Source organism: Telmatherina bonti (genome assembly GCF_933228915.1).
Source record: "Telmatherina bonti genome assembly, chromosome: 1".
NCBI lineage: Eukaryota > Metazoa > Chordata > Actinopteri > Atheriniformes > Telmatherinidae > Telmatherina > Telmatherina bonti.
Window position 1 is genome coordinate 15,434,174 of NC_136619.1, and position 17,210 is coordinate 15,451,383.

Here is a 17,210-nt window from a genome sequence, read left to right on the forward strand (position 1 = left end):
TGTCAGCTTGTCAATTTCTTCCAACAGCCTTTGAATGCAGTCTGGCCATGAATAGTGCATGTTGTTTTGTTTTTTCTTTTTTTTTTGTTTTTTGTTCGGTTCCAACTGTCTGCAAGTCTGCTTTTGTTTGTTCCAGAATAACTTGGAAGGCCTGCACATTCTTGCACATCCTTTAAGAAAACTTTCAGCAGGTTTTGTGTTGTTTAGCCTAAGGTAAAGATTCAGCCCTGAAGGTAAAATCGTCAAACTGCCTCAAGCCAGATGCCCTCCCATTTTTTCTGCAGCCATTAAAGGGATTTTTTTTCCCCCCACCCTCCCTTCTGTCTTTAATGCACATACTTTTACTGCTTGCCCTCTTTTTGATCCATTCTCCCTTTGAGTCAGGGCACAAAACTTCTTATAACTGTAGTGTAATGTTTACGAACAGGACATTTTATTTCACTTTCAAAGTCAGGACATATTTTGGCACCCGATTCCCATATTCCCTGCAGCGTCCCACATGAGGTTTTTGGCATTATTAGTGCAGGGAAAATGTTAGATGGATGTTGTAAATGTCACAGAAATATACACACTGTCTTTCTTTTGTGTGTCTCAAACTGTTATAGCTGCTCGGTTGTTGATGCACAAGACATTCATCCGAAACTGTGAGACGTAAAAGACAGCGTCACGCCCTGACATTTCACCTTCCTGCTGCAGACACACCATGCAGATTGCATGTGCACCTGCAGGGAATGAGTAGTGGGATATACTGAGTCCACATGTGGCTACAACTTCAGTGCACGCAGCAGACGTTCACATATGGAGGAGGAGACGAAGCAGGGGTGGAGAAACAAACTTTATTTTAGGGCTATAGGTTTTCTGCCGGTTGCTGTTTGATTTACAGGTCGGAACGGAATGTGGCCCAATGAAAGGCACTTTGATTCGTTCACCAGGTTGTCGGTTTTATGGGAGGTGCTCTGTATGGCATCGGGCATCTTTTATAAGGTTGCGAAGAACCCACCAGCAGCCTTTGCAAAATCATAAAAATGTGAGACTTCACTGAAAACGACCAGCCATTAGTTTTCTGTGATGTAATATTTTATTGGTTCACAAGACATCATTCATTTAAACTTGAAATAAAAAAGTCTTTAAACAGTTTGTAGTTCAGTTTTCTTGATATCACAGTTTATTTTGTTGATATGTATTAGGATATGTGGTTATTTTTCCTAAAGTTTCCCTCAGTACATTAACATAATGTTTGCTTTTCACACTTGTGTTCCAACCCTTTCATAAAATATGCTGAAACTGATTTATTAGGAATGAAAATGTAAAGAAATTCAGATGTTAACAAACTGAAATAAAAGCTGCTTATCTGTCTGTTTTAATTTGCTGTGTTACACAGAGGCGTAAGCTACTGCAGGAGTTGGGAGATCAGAAAATCCCCTTTCTGGGACCTTCAAGTCGGGGCTTTCAGCAATTGGTGAGTCTACTTCCACATGATCAAGATACTATCTTCTATCTAGATGTCTTATTTAAAGCACAGCGAGAGTGTTTTTTTTTTTTTTTTTTTTTAAATGTGACCTCCTGTATTCTTGGATAATTAGATGAATTCAAATCCAGTAAGTTTTTAATGTTTTGCCTTCCTAGTGGGATTCCAGTTACTCTGGGCTAGTATTAAGGAGATCATGCTCGCTGCCAGCTGAGCTGCACGGCCGTGTGCAGGCAGCTCTGCTCACCCTCAGAAAAAAGGGCTGCCTCCTAAAAGATCTGGTTCGAGTTCGTGACCGAGATGTGTTCACTGCCGTGTCACGAGCGCTGCTGGGTGAGCCGGGCCACACCTATCGTTATCTGGACACACGGCTTTTCGCTATTCCCTGGCACAGTGAAGACACTGAGGTCAAAGGACAAAACTGTTGTGAGCCTGATTTGAGAGCTGCTTGCAAGGCACTGTGGGAGCTTAATACCTTCTTCTGCTCTGATGTGTCTCAGCTGAAGGAAGGAGACAGGCTAACGCAATGTGCAAAAGCAGAAGCCGAGGCCAAACTCGGTGAAGAGGGGGACACAGAGTCAAAACACAGTGAAGACTCAAAGAACAGTGAAGGAGGGGACTCGGAGTCCAGACAAAGTGAGGAGGGGGACACAGAGTCCAAGCACAGTGAGGAATGGGACATTGAGTCAAAGCACAGTGAAGAAGGATGCTCTGGGTCAAAACAAGAAGGGGAGTGGGAGACCGAGTTTAAACACAGTAGTGAGGAGGGAGAATCCTCTCAAGTCAAGCTAAGTGAACCTAGCGCTGCAGGAACTGCAGAACACACTGAAGGAAAGTGCTCCGGCTGGCCTGCCGAGGCCGTCAGCGGCGCAGAACGTGAACCTGTTGGACTAGAGGCTCAGGAGAAGCCTGTGGCTCAACTAAAGCACAGCCTGTCATATCACCACATTCAGGACAAAGAGGAGCGTGCAACTGGGCAGGGTTGCTCCCAGCCCAGTCCTAAGCAGGTATGCACCGGTCCAGTCAAGTTCAACGTCACCTTACTCAACTACATGGACCCATCGCAAATGAGCCAGCTCAAAGAGGAGCCATACTATGGCATGGGGAAAATGGCGGTGGGATGGCACCATGATGAGAACCTGATCACCCATTCACCAGTGGCTGTTTACAACTATAGTTGTCACGAAGACAAAGGTAAGGGTCTAAGTAAGATGTCCTACTGTCATATTGTCATAGATGTGCATCTGCAGTTGATGGCAGATTTAATACTTTCGAGGCTTTCCTCTAACTTTTTATCCCTTTAATCAATATTTAGCAGGCTAATCCCTTGCATTTTGCTCCTGAAAAATTAGGATTCATCTTCCACTTCAATATCCATCCCATCAACTTATCTCAGTTGCTTTATGGTGGATCAGATTCCGCTAACCTTGTGTGTTATGGCCCTACAGCAGCGCTGTAGCAGCTGTAGACATGGCCTCTGGTGAGGCAACCATCTGATCCATCTATGCGATAGTGTCAGGGTATTATCAAATGTCATCACCGGTTCGCTTGCTGACAGTCTTATCGCCGCCTGTGCGTTGGGAGATCACAGACATTTGAATCCGAGCTCTTAACACCCACTCAATGGCGTAGTTGAACAAACAGGCCTTATCACACACAGCACATCTCATCTAAATCATTTCCCCAAGAAGTGATCGATGTGCAATTATCTGATATGGAATAATGAGCCCTGCTTTGATAAGTGTTCCTTGACTCTACTGTATGAATAATACGATGTCTCCTAATTACCAACTGTGCACTCTTTCAAGAGCTGATAGAATTTGCTGATTGAGATGGTAGAGCGATAGAGAGAACTTGGCTTTCGAGACAATATGCATAACAAACTATAGGGCAGGATGCAGTGTATTAACAAGATTTAAATGAACAGATCTTAGAAGGTTCTTGGTAATTTTTGTTATGTGAAAGTGAATATGGTCAATACTCTCAACACTAATGACTTATACAGAGCCTTATTGCTCATTACACTTTGCTTGAACCTTTTATCATCAACTAAATTAGTGAGTTTTTGAAACTATGTCGAATATCCGTAATGGAACCAAGAGCATTGCTTCTTTCCTTCCAAAGCTACAAGCTACAAAGATATGGAGCTACAATTGATCAAATATACAGTGTATGCGCTGCACCGTTGAAGACAGGAGCTCTACACAGTCTGAATGTGTGTCTTGAAATTATGATTTTACAGTATCACACAGATGGACTTCCAACTGCTCTGACATCCCAATACATTTTACAGCTGGCCTGTCTTCACTTGGATTTCTTAAGGAGAAACACCTGCTGCAGAGGTCTGCTTTAATAATTTGTTCTCAGCCATTTCAACTCTGACCCTGTGAACACAGGCTTCAAACGCTGCATCATAACACCTTGCCGGGCTTTGCTGCTATGTCTTCTGTAGTTCTGTGTGACCCCCTCAGCTCCAGACTTTAGACGGAAAACTGATGAGAACTCAACAGAACTTTGTTCCAGTGTTTGGCTCAGCAGGGTGGTGCTTTTAGAGTCCGGTTCCTGGAAAAACTACATTCATACAGCATGTTAGAAATCTTAGACACAGACTGTCTCATTTACCTTACGCTGTTTTGCTTTGCTTTCTCCGTTGTTAGCACCCTCACCTTGTTTTGTTCTCCTTTGACCTGAGAACTGTGGAGTTGTGTTTTTCCCAGCTGCTCTGATCTAAAGGAATCTGCCACGACTGAGTGTTTTCCGGCACAGAAGATGGTCTTCCACCATTTCTGGGGCCTCGGGGAGTACTGTCATTAGCTGGCTCTCAGAGCACAATGGCTGGAAATTAAGTTACTATTTATCCGTGCTGAGCAAAGGAAAAGGCAGCTATGGAGCAGAGAGGCCCAGAAAGACTTTAGTATTGATTTTGCTGAAGGGTGTTGGCCAGCCAAGCCAAATCTTGTTTTCTTAGGATGCCGTGTAAGGATGGAGAAAGTGAGAGAAGAACACTGGAGGTGGTATCGGCGAATGGGTTCAGCAACAAGAATATCATAGGATACATACTGTCCAGCAACACACTCTCACACACTCACTAAACAACATCAGGGGCTTTTATCTGACTATTTCCTCTTGCACAGCATAATGAGAGCATAAAGATCCTGTGCTAACAGCCAGTGTGACCACAGCAACACGTATCATCTTTGCTTGGACGTTAAGTGATTCTTACTTTCTGGAGACAGAGGCTTACATCTTACATCCATTGTTTGGGTGGTATTGATTTAATCATTGCACTCCATACTTTTAACCCTGGTAATTCTTAATTCAATTGTATTTTATTCTATTTTCTGGCTGCTGTGATAAATGGACATTGTTATAGTGTTTTAGCACTGCATTATCCAGATTTATCAGTCACAGATTTGAAAAAAAAAAAAAAAAAAGACTGAGAAGATTTTTCTATTTAACAATCCGACCTAATTAAGCCTGTATATTAATGTTCATGATGCACTGTAAGTGCTAGTGGATGAATGTGTCAAAGTAAAGCCTCGAATATTGAATATAAGATGCAAATGCTACAGTGAGCTGAGCTTTGTGTGGCTGACAGGTGAGAGTGGGGAAGGAGGCAGCGCTGAGAAGGCGTGCTGGAGGATCGGGCTCAAAGTGGCCTGGGACATCCACACACCTGGCCTGATGCTACCGCTGGAGTCTGGAGACTGCTATTACATGAGAGGTACTACAGCTTCTCCATAACCACACACGCAGAATACACACATGCGCATGTTAACATGTTGCCCACATTCAGCACCATGTCTGGATGCGGAGGAAGCGACACTGTCATTACTCTGTGTTTTAGTGTTTCTTGTACTTTGTCCCAAATGACCCATACCAGCAGGGTGCACTTCACTCTAACTCGCATGCTCTGCTCTCGTCGTCTAATTCTTCCAGCATGAGAAATGGAGCTGTGTATGTGTTGCGCGTGTGTGAAAGAGAGTGAGAAAAAAAGAGAGGTTACTTGGCCTGAACACAGGGCTTTAAGGTTCCATGAAATTGTGTGCATTAGAGAGGTTAGGGAAGCCAAATGTTATCTTTTGAAGTCCTGTGACCCATTGCTGACTATGTCTCTATGGGGAGAACAGACAGCGAACCACAGGGGTGTAAATCATAGCTTAATGCTTTTGGCTGCAGCGGACACCTCCACCCTCCTCTTTTGGGTCCCATGGGTCCCTCCGAGCGCTCTCATATTTTCTGAGTGCAAGGACATTTATCCACATCACAGCAGAAGCCTGTGTTCAGATATACAAGAAGTGAGGACCCCTGGTTAGACGGATGGGGGATTTATTATTTTATAAAGGCACCCTGTTTTCTTAAGTATATAAGAACAGACATGAAATATGTTCTTGTTTTAACCTTAACTTAAACTGCTTGATGAATAATTGTTCTTTATTTAAAATAAATATTTCATTTGTGTCACATTTAACACAAGGTAGCGGGATAGATAATTTGACTGACGTATATGAGAACACTGTATGTCTGATAATGCATTGTGTTTCGGGTGGAAATACTTCAGATACCGTCATATTTTATCAAAAAGATTTTATCTGTGATATTTGTCAAATGCCTGTTCTGCTCTTCTACATCCCAAACATGGGTCCAGTCTTTCAGCTATATTCATGTTGAAATAAACATATTAAATGATCTTTATTTCTTCATTAGAAATATTTTAGCATCCTGTCTGTAAGCCACTTACTGTGTGAGAAAAAATGTGTTTGACCTTGGGATTAAACAGCCTTTCGTGTTATTAAAAGATTGCAGTTTTGATCGCCTTTGGATCAGATAGCATCATTTCATTTTTTTTTTTTTTTAACTTTATGCAGACTCTTGGTCTATTAAAAAAACAAAAAACAAAACAAAAAAACAACAAAAAAAAGACATACAAACATATTAAAAAAAATAACACTTGGTGTCAGTTTTTCTTTTTCCTTTTTTTTCATGTAGACTCGGAAGATTTACGGCAGCTCTTCGCCACTTGAATTCCTTTTTTAACCATGTAAAGCACTTAAAGTGAAGGGGACATAACAGATTTGATCTACAGGCCCTAACCAAAAACGGGATTTTGGAAGGATGAGCTGTGTTTTCTGTCTGAATGACATTGATGATTTTTATGGAGATTCATTGAGTGTTTTTAAACCTCAAAGCTCACAAGGCTCATTCTAAATCTTTATTAATGGAAAGCATTGTTGGATCTGTTAAAGTGAGTGTCTCAAAGAAGACTTTGCTTTTGCAGGTAAGTACTGTGTTATGACAAGTTAATTCACCGTCTCCCTGCAGAAGGTGGGACCTAACGGGTGAAATATGCAAGTGATTTATGGCAGAAAGACAGACCTGAACCACCAACCGAAGCAGAATCGCTTCACTCTTCCTTTGAGTCATAAACACATTAAACATGTTGTCCAGATGCAGAAGCGTATGCTGGAGTGCTAAGGACTTTGTGGCGTCATTGGCACTACCACAGTAGATGAACTGCCGTTTTTAGCTTCAGCAAAATGTATACCAGTACATGTCAGTCTGATAAGAACTTCTTACTGACTCGTTGCTTCTCGATAAGCATTGGGTGTTAGTAAAGTTACATTTCGCAGTAGACATGCTTACCGCCTGCAATATGACATCAGATCTAAAGTTTGATATTTAGGGTCTTTTTAAAAGCCACGCTAACAAGTCAGGAGGAACAGGAAGGTTTTAATGACTTCCTGAGACTGACTCTTTGAAGATGCTACGTTTTCATCAGGGAGCAGCAGTGGCTGTACCTAATATTCAGCTTGACAGGGCTTGAAGCCGACCTCCTTTAGCAGGATAAGATTTACAATAGAACCGTCAGTTTCAGGCCAGCTATGATAATAGAGTGATGGGCTGTTGTGCAGACCATTCTAATGGGACTTGACTGTCGCGGATCAGCGGGGATTTATGCTCTACTTGGTGAGTACGCCCTTGAGAGGCCAACTGCTCCGCAACGATAGCAGCTCGCACAGTCCTCGCCCGTCTGTTGCTTTGTTGGTCCACCTGAATTAAATACTTGGCACAGCGCACAAACATATGCACTCATCTATAAATTTGAACAACTCACATGTGCAAAAATACGCTCATTTGAAGCGTGCCACCCCCCTCCACACTCTCTTGTCACAAATAGACACACAAAGCAGCCATGACTAAACCAAGTGTTGAAATATATTGTACCTGTGTTTTAGTGACATACACCCTATGATAAGTAGTTTTTCTGGTATTAAAAGGAAACTACAATGGTATAACCGCAGACAGCGTGATGTGTTTTCAGCACCATTTGTCAGCGGCGGGCCCTTTTGAACTGCTAATGTCTGAGCTGCTGGAGGCAAATTGAATCACCATCATTTCACCCAAATGGAATTTAGGTGGTTAAAAAAGAACAATGCAAGTCTTGACACCAGGCCTGTTCAATAATCTGATTTCCAGCTCCCAATGCACAGGGGGACTGGAGAAAAGAGTTGACCCAATATATTTAAAAGCCTGCTTCCTGGAAAAGGAGGACAAGTGGCAGCAGGCACAGGGGTTGAAAGAAAGATAAATATTTATTACAGTTATCGAGTTTGCCTCTACTCCCTCCTGATCCCACTGACTGCATCAGACGCGCCAAGAAAAGAGCAGATTGATGGAGATAATTTGTTATTGGATATAAACAGTTTTAAAGACGCAGAGTAATTCTGCCCAGAGACCTAATCCTTCACAATCTCATCAGGGTGAAGAAAACACCGGCAAGTTGTTTTGTTTGTCACCGTCTTTTTTTTTTTTTTCCTTCTACTCCCACCAAACAATAATATCTTCTTCCCAAAGCATTTGGCTGTTTGACTTTCAAATCACAGGCATTAGTTGGTGTACTCTTGCTCAAGGCGGGTGTAAATATGCACATGTGCTGTGAATGACAGCTCTGTCATGGCTAAATTAATTATTGGTATGAGGCAAATAATGGCAGAGCTGAGAAACATCTATACACACAAAGAAACACATGGCGGGATGCACAGGAAACAGCACCAGGGCCTCTTTGTAAAGCTTGTGTGATATTGAACAAATGTTTGTTGGTATGGCTCTTCCATCTTGACAGATTGAGTGCGATCTGGTTTTGTTTGGTAATTAAAATTATAGTACAGTGCTTTTCCTCCTACTGTGTTCGGTGCTGGACCAAGTGAAATGTGTGTGAGTGTACATGCTGATTTAGTCAGATTCACTTTGTGCTCTTCATCTGTTTTTCTGCTGTAAAATATAAGAAGAATTAATAAATATCATCCAAGATGAGATTAATACTCTCTCTTTTGAGGTTTGAGCTTTTGTAATAGAGCCTTTGTGTGCTCTCTTTATAAACTCTCAGCATCACGGTTAGCATGTGCTGACGGTTTCCTGTTCACTGCATTCACCAGATGACCTGAACAGCACCCACCAGCATTGTGTCCTTGCTGGAGACACGGCGCGCTTCAGCTCCACGCACAGAGTGGCCGAGGTGAGAAGTCAGACAGATTAAATGGAAAAACACCGTTTCAAACCTGGTGTTGCATGACACTAGTCAAGGAGTTCATCTTTTTTTGTTTGTTTTAAAAAAAAAAGGAAAGCCGTCCTCTGGATCATGAGAACTCAAGTCGACTTTGAGATTCATTTATTTGAACCTCCTTTATGTAGAAGCTGTTTTCATATTTTAGTAGTTTCACACACACAAAAAAAAAAATCAAATCTTAAATCTTTTGAAACAAACATTCATATGTTTGGCTAAATGTTGGTTAGGTTTGTTATACTGGTTCTCCATCATTCCTACCAGTGTTCCAGTGGGACCCTGACCTACATCCAGTCACGGTGCCAAGATGCCCTGTCCAACCTGCACACTGACCCCGAGACAGGCTCCCATAGCTTGCTGGCCGTGCAGCCGACGACGCTACAGCATTGTGAAGAGATTCACAATGAGGTAGGCACATGGTGCCGTCTGTTTACATGCGCATATGTATGTGAAGGCATATGTCTGTATAATTGTGTATTCTGCATCTTTTAGTTGGATTTAATTTTCTGTTTGTTGGTAAAATGACACTCTTTAGCAAGCCATGTGTTAACTTTTCTGTTGTTTTACTTATACAGTAGAACTTAATTCCACAGGTCCAAACAGCATTTGGAAATAACTTAGTTTGAAGACCTCTTGGAGAGCCCCTCTGGAGATCTGAATATCCAGCAAAAGTGTTTACACAATAACATGGCAGACTTGGAAAGTTTTAATATATTTATCTGTGATTGTAAACCTCCCTGACACTATCTGAGTTGTACTGATGCTGTAATCCTCACCCATCTGGTACTCCAAGGAGGTTAAAAACAACTAAGAACCATCTGCAGATATGATGATGACTTAATCCAGACAGCCTTACAGACAATGTTGTTGAATACAAAGAAAGCGTTCTTTCACAAATAACATGGATGAACATCTAATTGAGGAATTGAGTGCATTAGAAAAAAACATGTACTTGTGCTTTTTGCATCATGTGAATTTGTACACCTGTAATGTATGTAAATCTAGCGCACATACATACATTACAGCTCTCTGGCTGACCTAGTATTCTAAGCGGGGAAGATCAGTCTAGACAGCGGTTATATAAAATGAAATCATCACTGGTTTAGATTCCCTCCACGAGATGACCTCAGCGAGCCAAAATGATAAAAAAGCAGCTCAGATAGTTTAACAAACAATGCGACAATCAAACAGATGCAGTAGCAACCCTTTTGTAGATGAAAATGCTAAAGAGTACGACCTAGAAAAACAGCAAAAAAATTGATGAACAGAAGCATATGTGGTAATGGGAACTATTTAATCTTGGTTTGATTTCATTTTCCTTGCATCATGAGAATAAGAGAGCATACTGGGAGTAGTGTAATGGCAGGTTAAGTCTCTGTAAATAGCAGAATGGGAGCTTGCCAGCTTCCCGCCCTCTACTTACCTTGTTGTTGCTACTCAGGGAAATGCCTACAATATGAAATCCAGGTTGTTCTCATTTGTCCTGGCCTTTGATGGATCGTAAGGCAATAGCCTCCCCATATGTTTTCTGAAGATGGAGTCTTGGCCCTATCCCCTTCCTAACCCCTGTTCATACAGAACAATGAGTGATGCTGGCTTGAGGTACTGAAGCAAAGTGAGGTTAAAAAAAAAAAAAAAGAAACTTGAGGGGCTGTCTGCAGAGCCATCAACCTCCTGTGTTCAAATGCCGCAAGCCAGCAGTTATTATAGCATTTCACCTCACCCATTTTACACCCTTGTGCCCAAAGTGCACATCCTAGCCGATGCTAGCACCCAGGTCCGCTCAGGAGGACGCCATGACAGATGAGTCTGACATAAGGTTGTTTAAAGGTTGTAGACAATATTAATTATTCAGCTCTGCCAAACAATAGGGCTGCCTTGTGTCGAGAGAACAGGAACGCTGGTTGAGCTAGCAACACCTGCTAGTTTGCAGCATTGCGCCGCAGGATTACCATGCGTAGGCCCTCACCAGGAGGGCAAGGAAGGTTTTATTTAGGAAAACAAGGGGGCTATTTTTACAAGACTTGAAGACTTGGTGTGTGTATACAAATGTGTGAGTGCTTAAGTAAGAGCAGGGCGCTCTCAGGGGCTTGGTTCTACCCTACCTGACTCTCGCAATGATCGATGTGGCCATTTGTTTGGAGTTGCCCACGAGAGCAGAACACCCACTTAAATGATGTATTGTTGGTGGGGTTATTTATGATGCCGGCCCACTTTGGCGCTTGGTGCGTGCATATTGCGTGGGTCGTGTTTGACATGGACGACCGAGGAGTGAACAAGCCTGAGACACGCTGGCAGCCTGACCGGAGCGGCGCCTTTTGGGCCCCTCCTTAAAATGTGCTAAACAGCAAGCTAGAACCAGCTGACACTCTGCTAATATTGTACAGTGGAAGGAGGGCTTGGGGGGGGGGGGGGGGGGGGGGGTTGAGTTGGCAGATGTCATGTGGGCGGGGCCTGACGATGATGAAGTAGAGCGCCTGCCATCTGAGTTCCGGCATTTTCTTGATGTCTCGTTGAAGTGGGGATTGAAGGGAGACAGAGACAGAATTGAAGAAATGTAAAGTCCACACCTGTTTGTTTAAGGTGGTCCCGCTCACACTCTCTTTTTAATCTAACCTGCTGTCTTAGTCGATGGGGTGAGTCTAAGCTAGTGTCGCCATGCGGCCCCCGCGTGCATATTTGGCTTTGAAATGCTAATCCCAGACGCAAATGTCTTGTCTCATTTAAAGCCACTGTGTCACTTTCCAGGTGGGTGTGTGACAGAGTGCCCTGAGGGACCCCCTCTAATGATGCTAGTTCCCCCACAGTAAATACAGCAGGGAGAGACAAGGTTTTCCCACATGTTAAGGCAGAAAATAAACTGTACAGAAGCAGGTGTGTGTGACCTTTCATTGTCCAGCTTTCAGGGCTCTTTATCTGACTTTGAAACACCCTTTCCGAAGGGCTTTATTACTGTAATCTTATAAAAAAAAAAAAAAAAAAATCTGAAAACTGTGTGTATATCATTTGTACATGTTTTTTCTGCTACATTTACCTCTTTCTTTACTTGTTGGTATTGTATTGCTTACCCTGCAAGTTTATTCATTGTTGCTATAGTGATAGGGATAAAATGTCTAAAAAGCTCATGTGAACGTTTTACTCTGCCAAATTACGGTCTAGCCTTTCACGTTTTCTACTCATAAATTTATTTAATATTCGTATCAATAATAGTGAAATAAAAGCGCTCCTTCTCAGTTGGCAGATAAGTTTCTCATCAAATTTGGTTTTGAGAAAAACTAAAAGATTTTGAGGAAAAACTGCTTCTTTGTGGCTACATTCTAACCATGACCACTCACACAAGTGTGTGAGAGGTACTGGGTCACCCGCTGAGAGTTTTGGGGAACCAGTAATAAAGGCAGATGTGAGAGGAGGCCAGAATAGGTAAACAGAGGACGGCAGAGTGGGATCGATCACACTCTCATCAGCTCTCACCTCGGGGCCTTGGCTCGGAAATTGATTGGACCCGCTCAGGGAATACCGTAAAGGTGTGAGAGAAAAAAAAAAGCGTCTCATTAAATGGAGAGAAAAAAAAAATGCTTTCTTGACTTTAACTCCAGAGCTACCGAGGTGGGTGGCCGCTCGACTAATGTGGCGCTAATGTGTAGTTAGTGTGTCCATCACCTGGAGAGATGACAGAGACTGCCGCGGGGGAGTCACTACCTCCCCTCTCAAACGCCTCCCCTCCCACACACACACACACACACACCTCAGAGAAAAACTAAGCCTAACAACCACTTTCTCTTTCGCACAGACTTTCGATCTGTCTGTCCTGATAGGTGGCATTTACTCAGAGTTCCCTGCTTGGCAACTCCCAGCTGGGTGGCCAGACTCACAAATACCAAAAAGCCAGTGCTCCTCAGTAGCTTTAGATGGTCTGCTTTATGCCTGCCACTGGCCTGCACGGTGGGGGACGGGCAGCCATGTCAGCTCAAAGTAGAGACACAGGTTGGTTTCCTCTCACCAAAGGAAAGGCAGACAATCAGAGAGACGGAAAGAGGGACAGACGAAGAGAAAAGGACGTCCGATATTGGCTCTCGTCGCTTTGTTGTGTGTTTGAGCTGTAGTGATCGAAAGGGAGTGGATTTGGAGTGTGTTGAAGGGACCATAAAGGATGACATTTCTTTGAAGGGTGGGTTGTATAGAGTGACTGAGAGGCTGCTGAGCAGCGCCACTGGCTGTGTATTCTCCCTGACATCCCCCAGTCCTTGCATGTCAGCCCCGCTGTGATCAGAGCCTTTTGGGAGTAAATGGCAGGATGACTTTGTGCACAGCTTCCACCCCAGACAGGCCTCACTTTGGCTTGTTTGTGTAAATAATTCTTGTCCTTTGTTGTTTGTTGAGGTCATGAGTGGTAGGTGACTTGCCTCATCTTACAGAGCGATGTCCACTAGAAATGTCAACATATTTTAAGCCTTAAGTTGGTTCTTAGGAAAGTTAAGGACTGGACCGATAATTATTTTGCATCTTTTCAACCGCTTTTTCATGTTCTCAGGTTACTGAGTAAAATGTAAGGTGGATGCTGCTCTAAGCTCAAAACAAACCTCAAAGGCATCAAGGGATTCATGTCACAGTTCTGTGGAACTTGTAAAGCCAATGCATCTGAGTTCCTGATAAACATCATTTGTGGGAGGGATGGATGCGAAGTGATGGCACACATTGCTTATAAAACAGGGTAATTTCTGAATCGTTTAATTCATACAAGATGCGTCAGAAAGCATAAAATGGAAACAATCATACATAGCAGGAATTATATTTTCTTTTTATGTGACCTTTTGAGCAGAATTAATGTGCTCAAACCTTGTTGAGACTGTTTGTAGCTGTAGAAGCTCTGCCTCCACGTTGGCTAATGCTCTGTTAGAAGAACAAAAAAAAAAAAAAGTTTTCAGAAAATAAACAATAGCGTCTCAGTTCTATTTGATACACGACTCCATTGTATGCAGCTACATTCTGTGTTGTACAATTTTCTGCGTCGAACTCAAACGGGGCGTTCATTGTTTTGGGTGGGTTATGCTCTGTAGGACGTTTTTCGGGGGAGGGCAACTCAACGTCTCATGCTTATGTTGGTGGCATTTAGGGGCAATCTTTGACACACACACACACACACACACTCAGATGACAATTTTATGCAGAGACATTAACAAAGCTCCTCACACACTTAGGCAGACAGATACATGCAGGGCTGCAAACACACCGACATACAACACAGGTCCAAAGTCACAAACACACACGCTGGAACGACACACTCAGAAGTAGCGAGGCTACACCTGGCTACGCAAAGCATCCTTGCGAGGATTAAATCAGCACTTCAAAAGAGCAGGAAACAAAAACACTCCCAGCGGAGGAGAGCGGAGCGGCTCAGCAACAGAGACTGTCATCTCCAGACGGAGCAGGAGAAGAGGAGGAGGAGGAGGAGGAGGGAAGAGCGTGAGGAGAGGAGGAAGTGGGTGGAGTTTTCAGGTGTGCTAACTGGAAGGTGCGTGTGTGAGCAGATTATTTGCGTGTGTGTGGAAGTCGAGTGCGATGTTTGCATCTCTGGTTTTGTAAGGGTGTGACTGTTTTAATAAATATGACCAGTGTTTGCCGTTTGTGGTCGAGCCATTCTTCCTTTATGTAATAAAACGGGGGCCTAACTGTCTTGCCTCTCTCAGACATTTGGAAAAAAAAAAACTGACTGTGTATGCTTGGAAATTGTGTTTGGATATGCTGTGTATGGAACAAATGAAAATGAACATAATGATTCTTGCAAGCCAGAGTTTTTTTTTTTTTCTGTCAATATTCATGTCTAGAAGGTGGCTGCTTTATAAAAATCTAAAGCATTTAACATTTTTTTTTTTTAACTGTAATTCCATGTTCTCATGTTGCACGGTTGCCTTCATATTTTTGTACAATGTAAAACATAAAATAAAATCTAAATAAAGAAAAACCTCTGCATAAGTTCATACTTTATGTTTGAAAATAATCAACTTGTCAGTTTGAAATGACATTAAAATTTTTTGTTCAGTGTCTTTCCAAGCATTTCTTTTCCTTCTCAGATGAGGCGACCTGACATAATTGTCCGGTATGTGTTGAATGCAGGTTGAGTTCGAATGGCTACGACAGTACTGGTTTCAGGGCCAGCGTTATGCCCGCTTCTGCAGCTGGTGGACCAGACCAATAGAGCAACTGGAAAAGGACTGGAAGCTCATGGAGACCATGGTGAGTTAGTTCAGACACAATGTTGGTTATAAAAAATGTAGAAAACACAGAAGTAGAACAATATGGACCAAAACCACTTAGTGAATCGGAGTTTACTTCTAATTTAAGCAATTTTATTTATGGAAAACTACTGTCGTGTATAAGCTCGAGTGCCTAACCCCATCTGTAAGTGGAACAATCCATTATTACTGTTCATTTATACTATTCTATGGAGAGGCAGGGTGCAACCTGGATGGGTCACTAGACCACGACAAACACACTCATTCATGCTCGTACATATGATCAATTTAGAATCACTAAGTAAGCTAACATGTTTTTGGACTGTGAGAGGAAAGAAAACATACAAACTCCCCTCAGAAGGATGAGATCCCAGGTAGCTTGTGCACTATTGAGCCTTGCAGATGCGGCCCTGACTGTAAAGATGCCGTTTCTGCTCCCTGAATGTCGGCAGAGCCGTGTCAGCAGTGCAGTATATGAAGCTGAAAAGGACGGTAATTACTCTCATTTTAGAGTATTATACAAATGTAATTCATTGTAAATAAAAAATGTATTAAACATATTATTTCTGTACCATTTACCTTGATAAAATCCCAATGGTAATAGCAACAGGAACGGGACCATTATGTTAATTTCCTAAAGCTATATGAATGGCTGCACGTCTAAATCTCCTCTGTGTGTAATAACTTAAAAAAAAAAAAAAAAAAAAAAAAAAAATGCTGTTTCTTACAGACTGTGTAAGTGATATGCTGTCCTGTAATACTCCTCAGAAGGGAGGATAGGTTTAATCTAACATGATGGAGTGTCTAACCTCACTCATTAAGGATGTGTCATGTGTTTAGTTGTAGCCTCAAAGAAGTTTTATTAGAGAGAAACTTGGGCACACAGCTATGATTACACGCTGCTATAAAGGAGTCGTATAGTGATTTCAAACTCATAATTATCATTAGGTCCCGTTAGTCAGAGCTCTGACAAATGGATGCACACGTGTTAACACACACGGATACATGTCTGGTCTTGCTTTCTCTTGCACTTAGGTTAGGCTTTACACAGCCTCTCTCATGGATGGATTTCGAAAAGTGTGTATTCATGTGTCTTGTGTGTGTGTATTCAACAGCCAGACAACAGAAGCAGCAGGGGGCACTCTTGTATCGCTGTAGCAGCAAGCAGCAGCACAGTGAATATAAAAGCTGTGCTTCTCTTTTCCGCTCCTTGGTCCCCGCTCTGTCTCTCACCCTCTCCTGCTGTCTCTGGGAGCTCTCTGTCTCTGTCAGTGTCGAGCGCTGAGCAGTAATCACATCTAATGCTCAGGCGGGGATAAAGACAGGGGCTGGAGGAGAGCAGTGCCGCTGCTGCCGAGGCCGCTCAGCTCTAGTCGGAGTCTCTCTCTTGCACAGCCCTGGCAGAGGGTTGGTGGGGGGGGATTTAGCAGACAAGGGGCTAAACTCATCTCCAGCTCCACCTCCGGGGCCCAGATGAAGTGTGTGATTTGGACCCATGTTCGGAAAAGGGCGTCAGTGAAATGTGAAGTTTCTGCGTCTCCGTTTGTGCGCGTGTGCTCGTGTTTCTGGGCACATCCAAATTTTTTTTTATTTTGTTTTAGTCCCTGCAAACTTAGCAATGAACCTGATCCGATCCCGGCAACACGACACGGGAACATTTTTAACAGGGGGGAAAGTTTTTCAGTGAGTAAAAAGAAGTGTGCAACACATCTGTGACAATGTAGTATCTTTTATATTTGTAATGTCTCAATTTACACTGACATGCTTTTGTAGAGAAATTAACTTTGCAGATTAAATTTGTTAGCAAAAAAAAAAAAAAAAAAAAGGGAAATGGTAATTATTTACTATGTCAAACCACTGAACAGCAAGCTTGTCTTGTGCAGAAATACATATTGAACCAATACAAAAGTAATACTCTGGTGAGCGCATAAAGGAAATGATTCAC

General features: G+C 42.6%; 1 protein-coding gene across 2 annotated transcripts in view; it reads left to right on the forward strand.

Moving 5' to 3' along the window:
- fto (FTO alpha-ketoglutarate dependent dioxygenase) overlaps positions 1-17,210 on the forward strand; it is a gene marked incomplete at its 5' end in the record, with an annotated part of 121,995 nt that overhangs the window by 19,949 nt on the left and 84,836 nt on the right. For both annotated transcript variants that reach the window (XM_079244296.1, XM_079244297.1), the window contains 6 exons: positions 1,382-1,459; positions 1,627-2,662; positions 5,067-5,192; positions 8,905-8,984; positions 9,297-9,440; positions 15,147-15,266. In XM_079244296.1, coding sequence (XP_079100422.1) covers positions 1,382-1,459; positions 1,627-2,662; positions 5,067-5,192; positions 8,905-8,984; positions 9,297-9,440; positions 15,147-15,266 — 1,584 coding nt within the window. The remainder of the gene's footprint in view (positions 1-1,381; positions 1,460-1,626; positions 2,663-5,066; positions 5,193-8,904; positions 8,985-9,296; positions 9,441-15,146; positions 15,267-17,210) is intronic.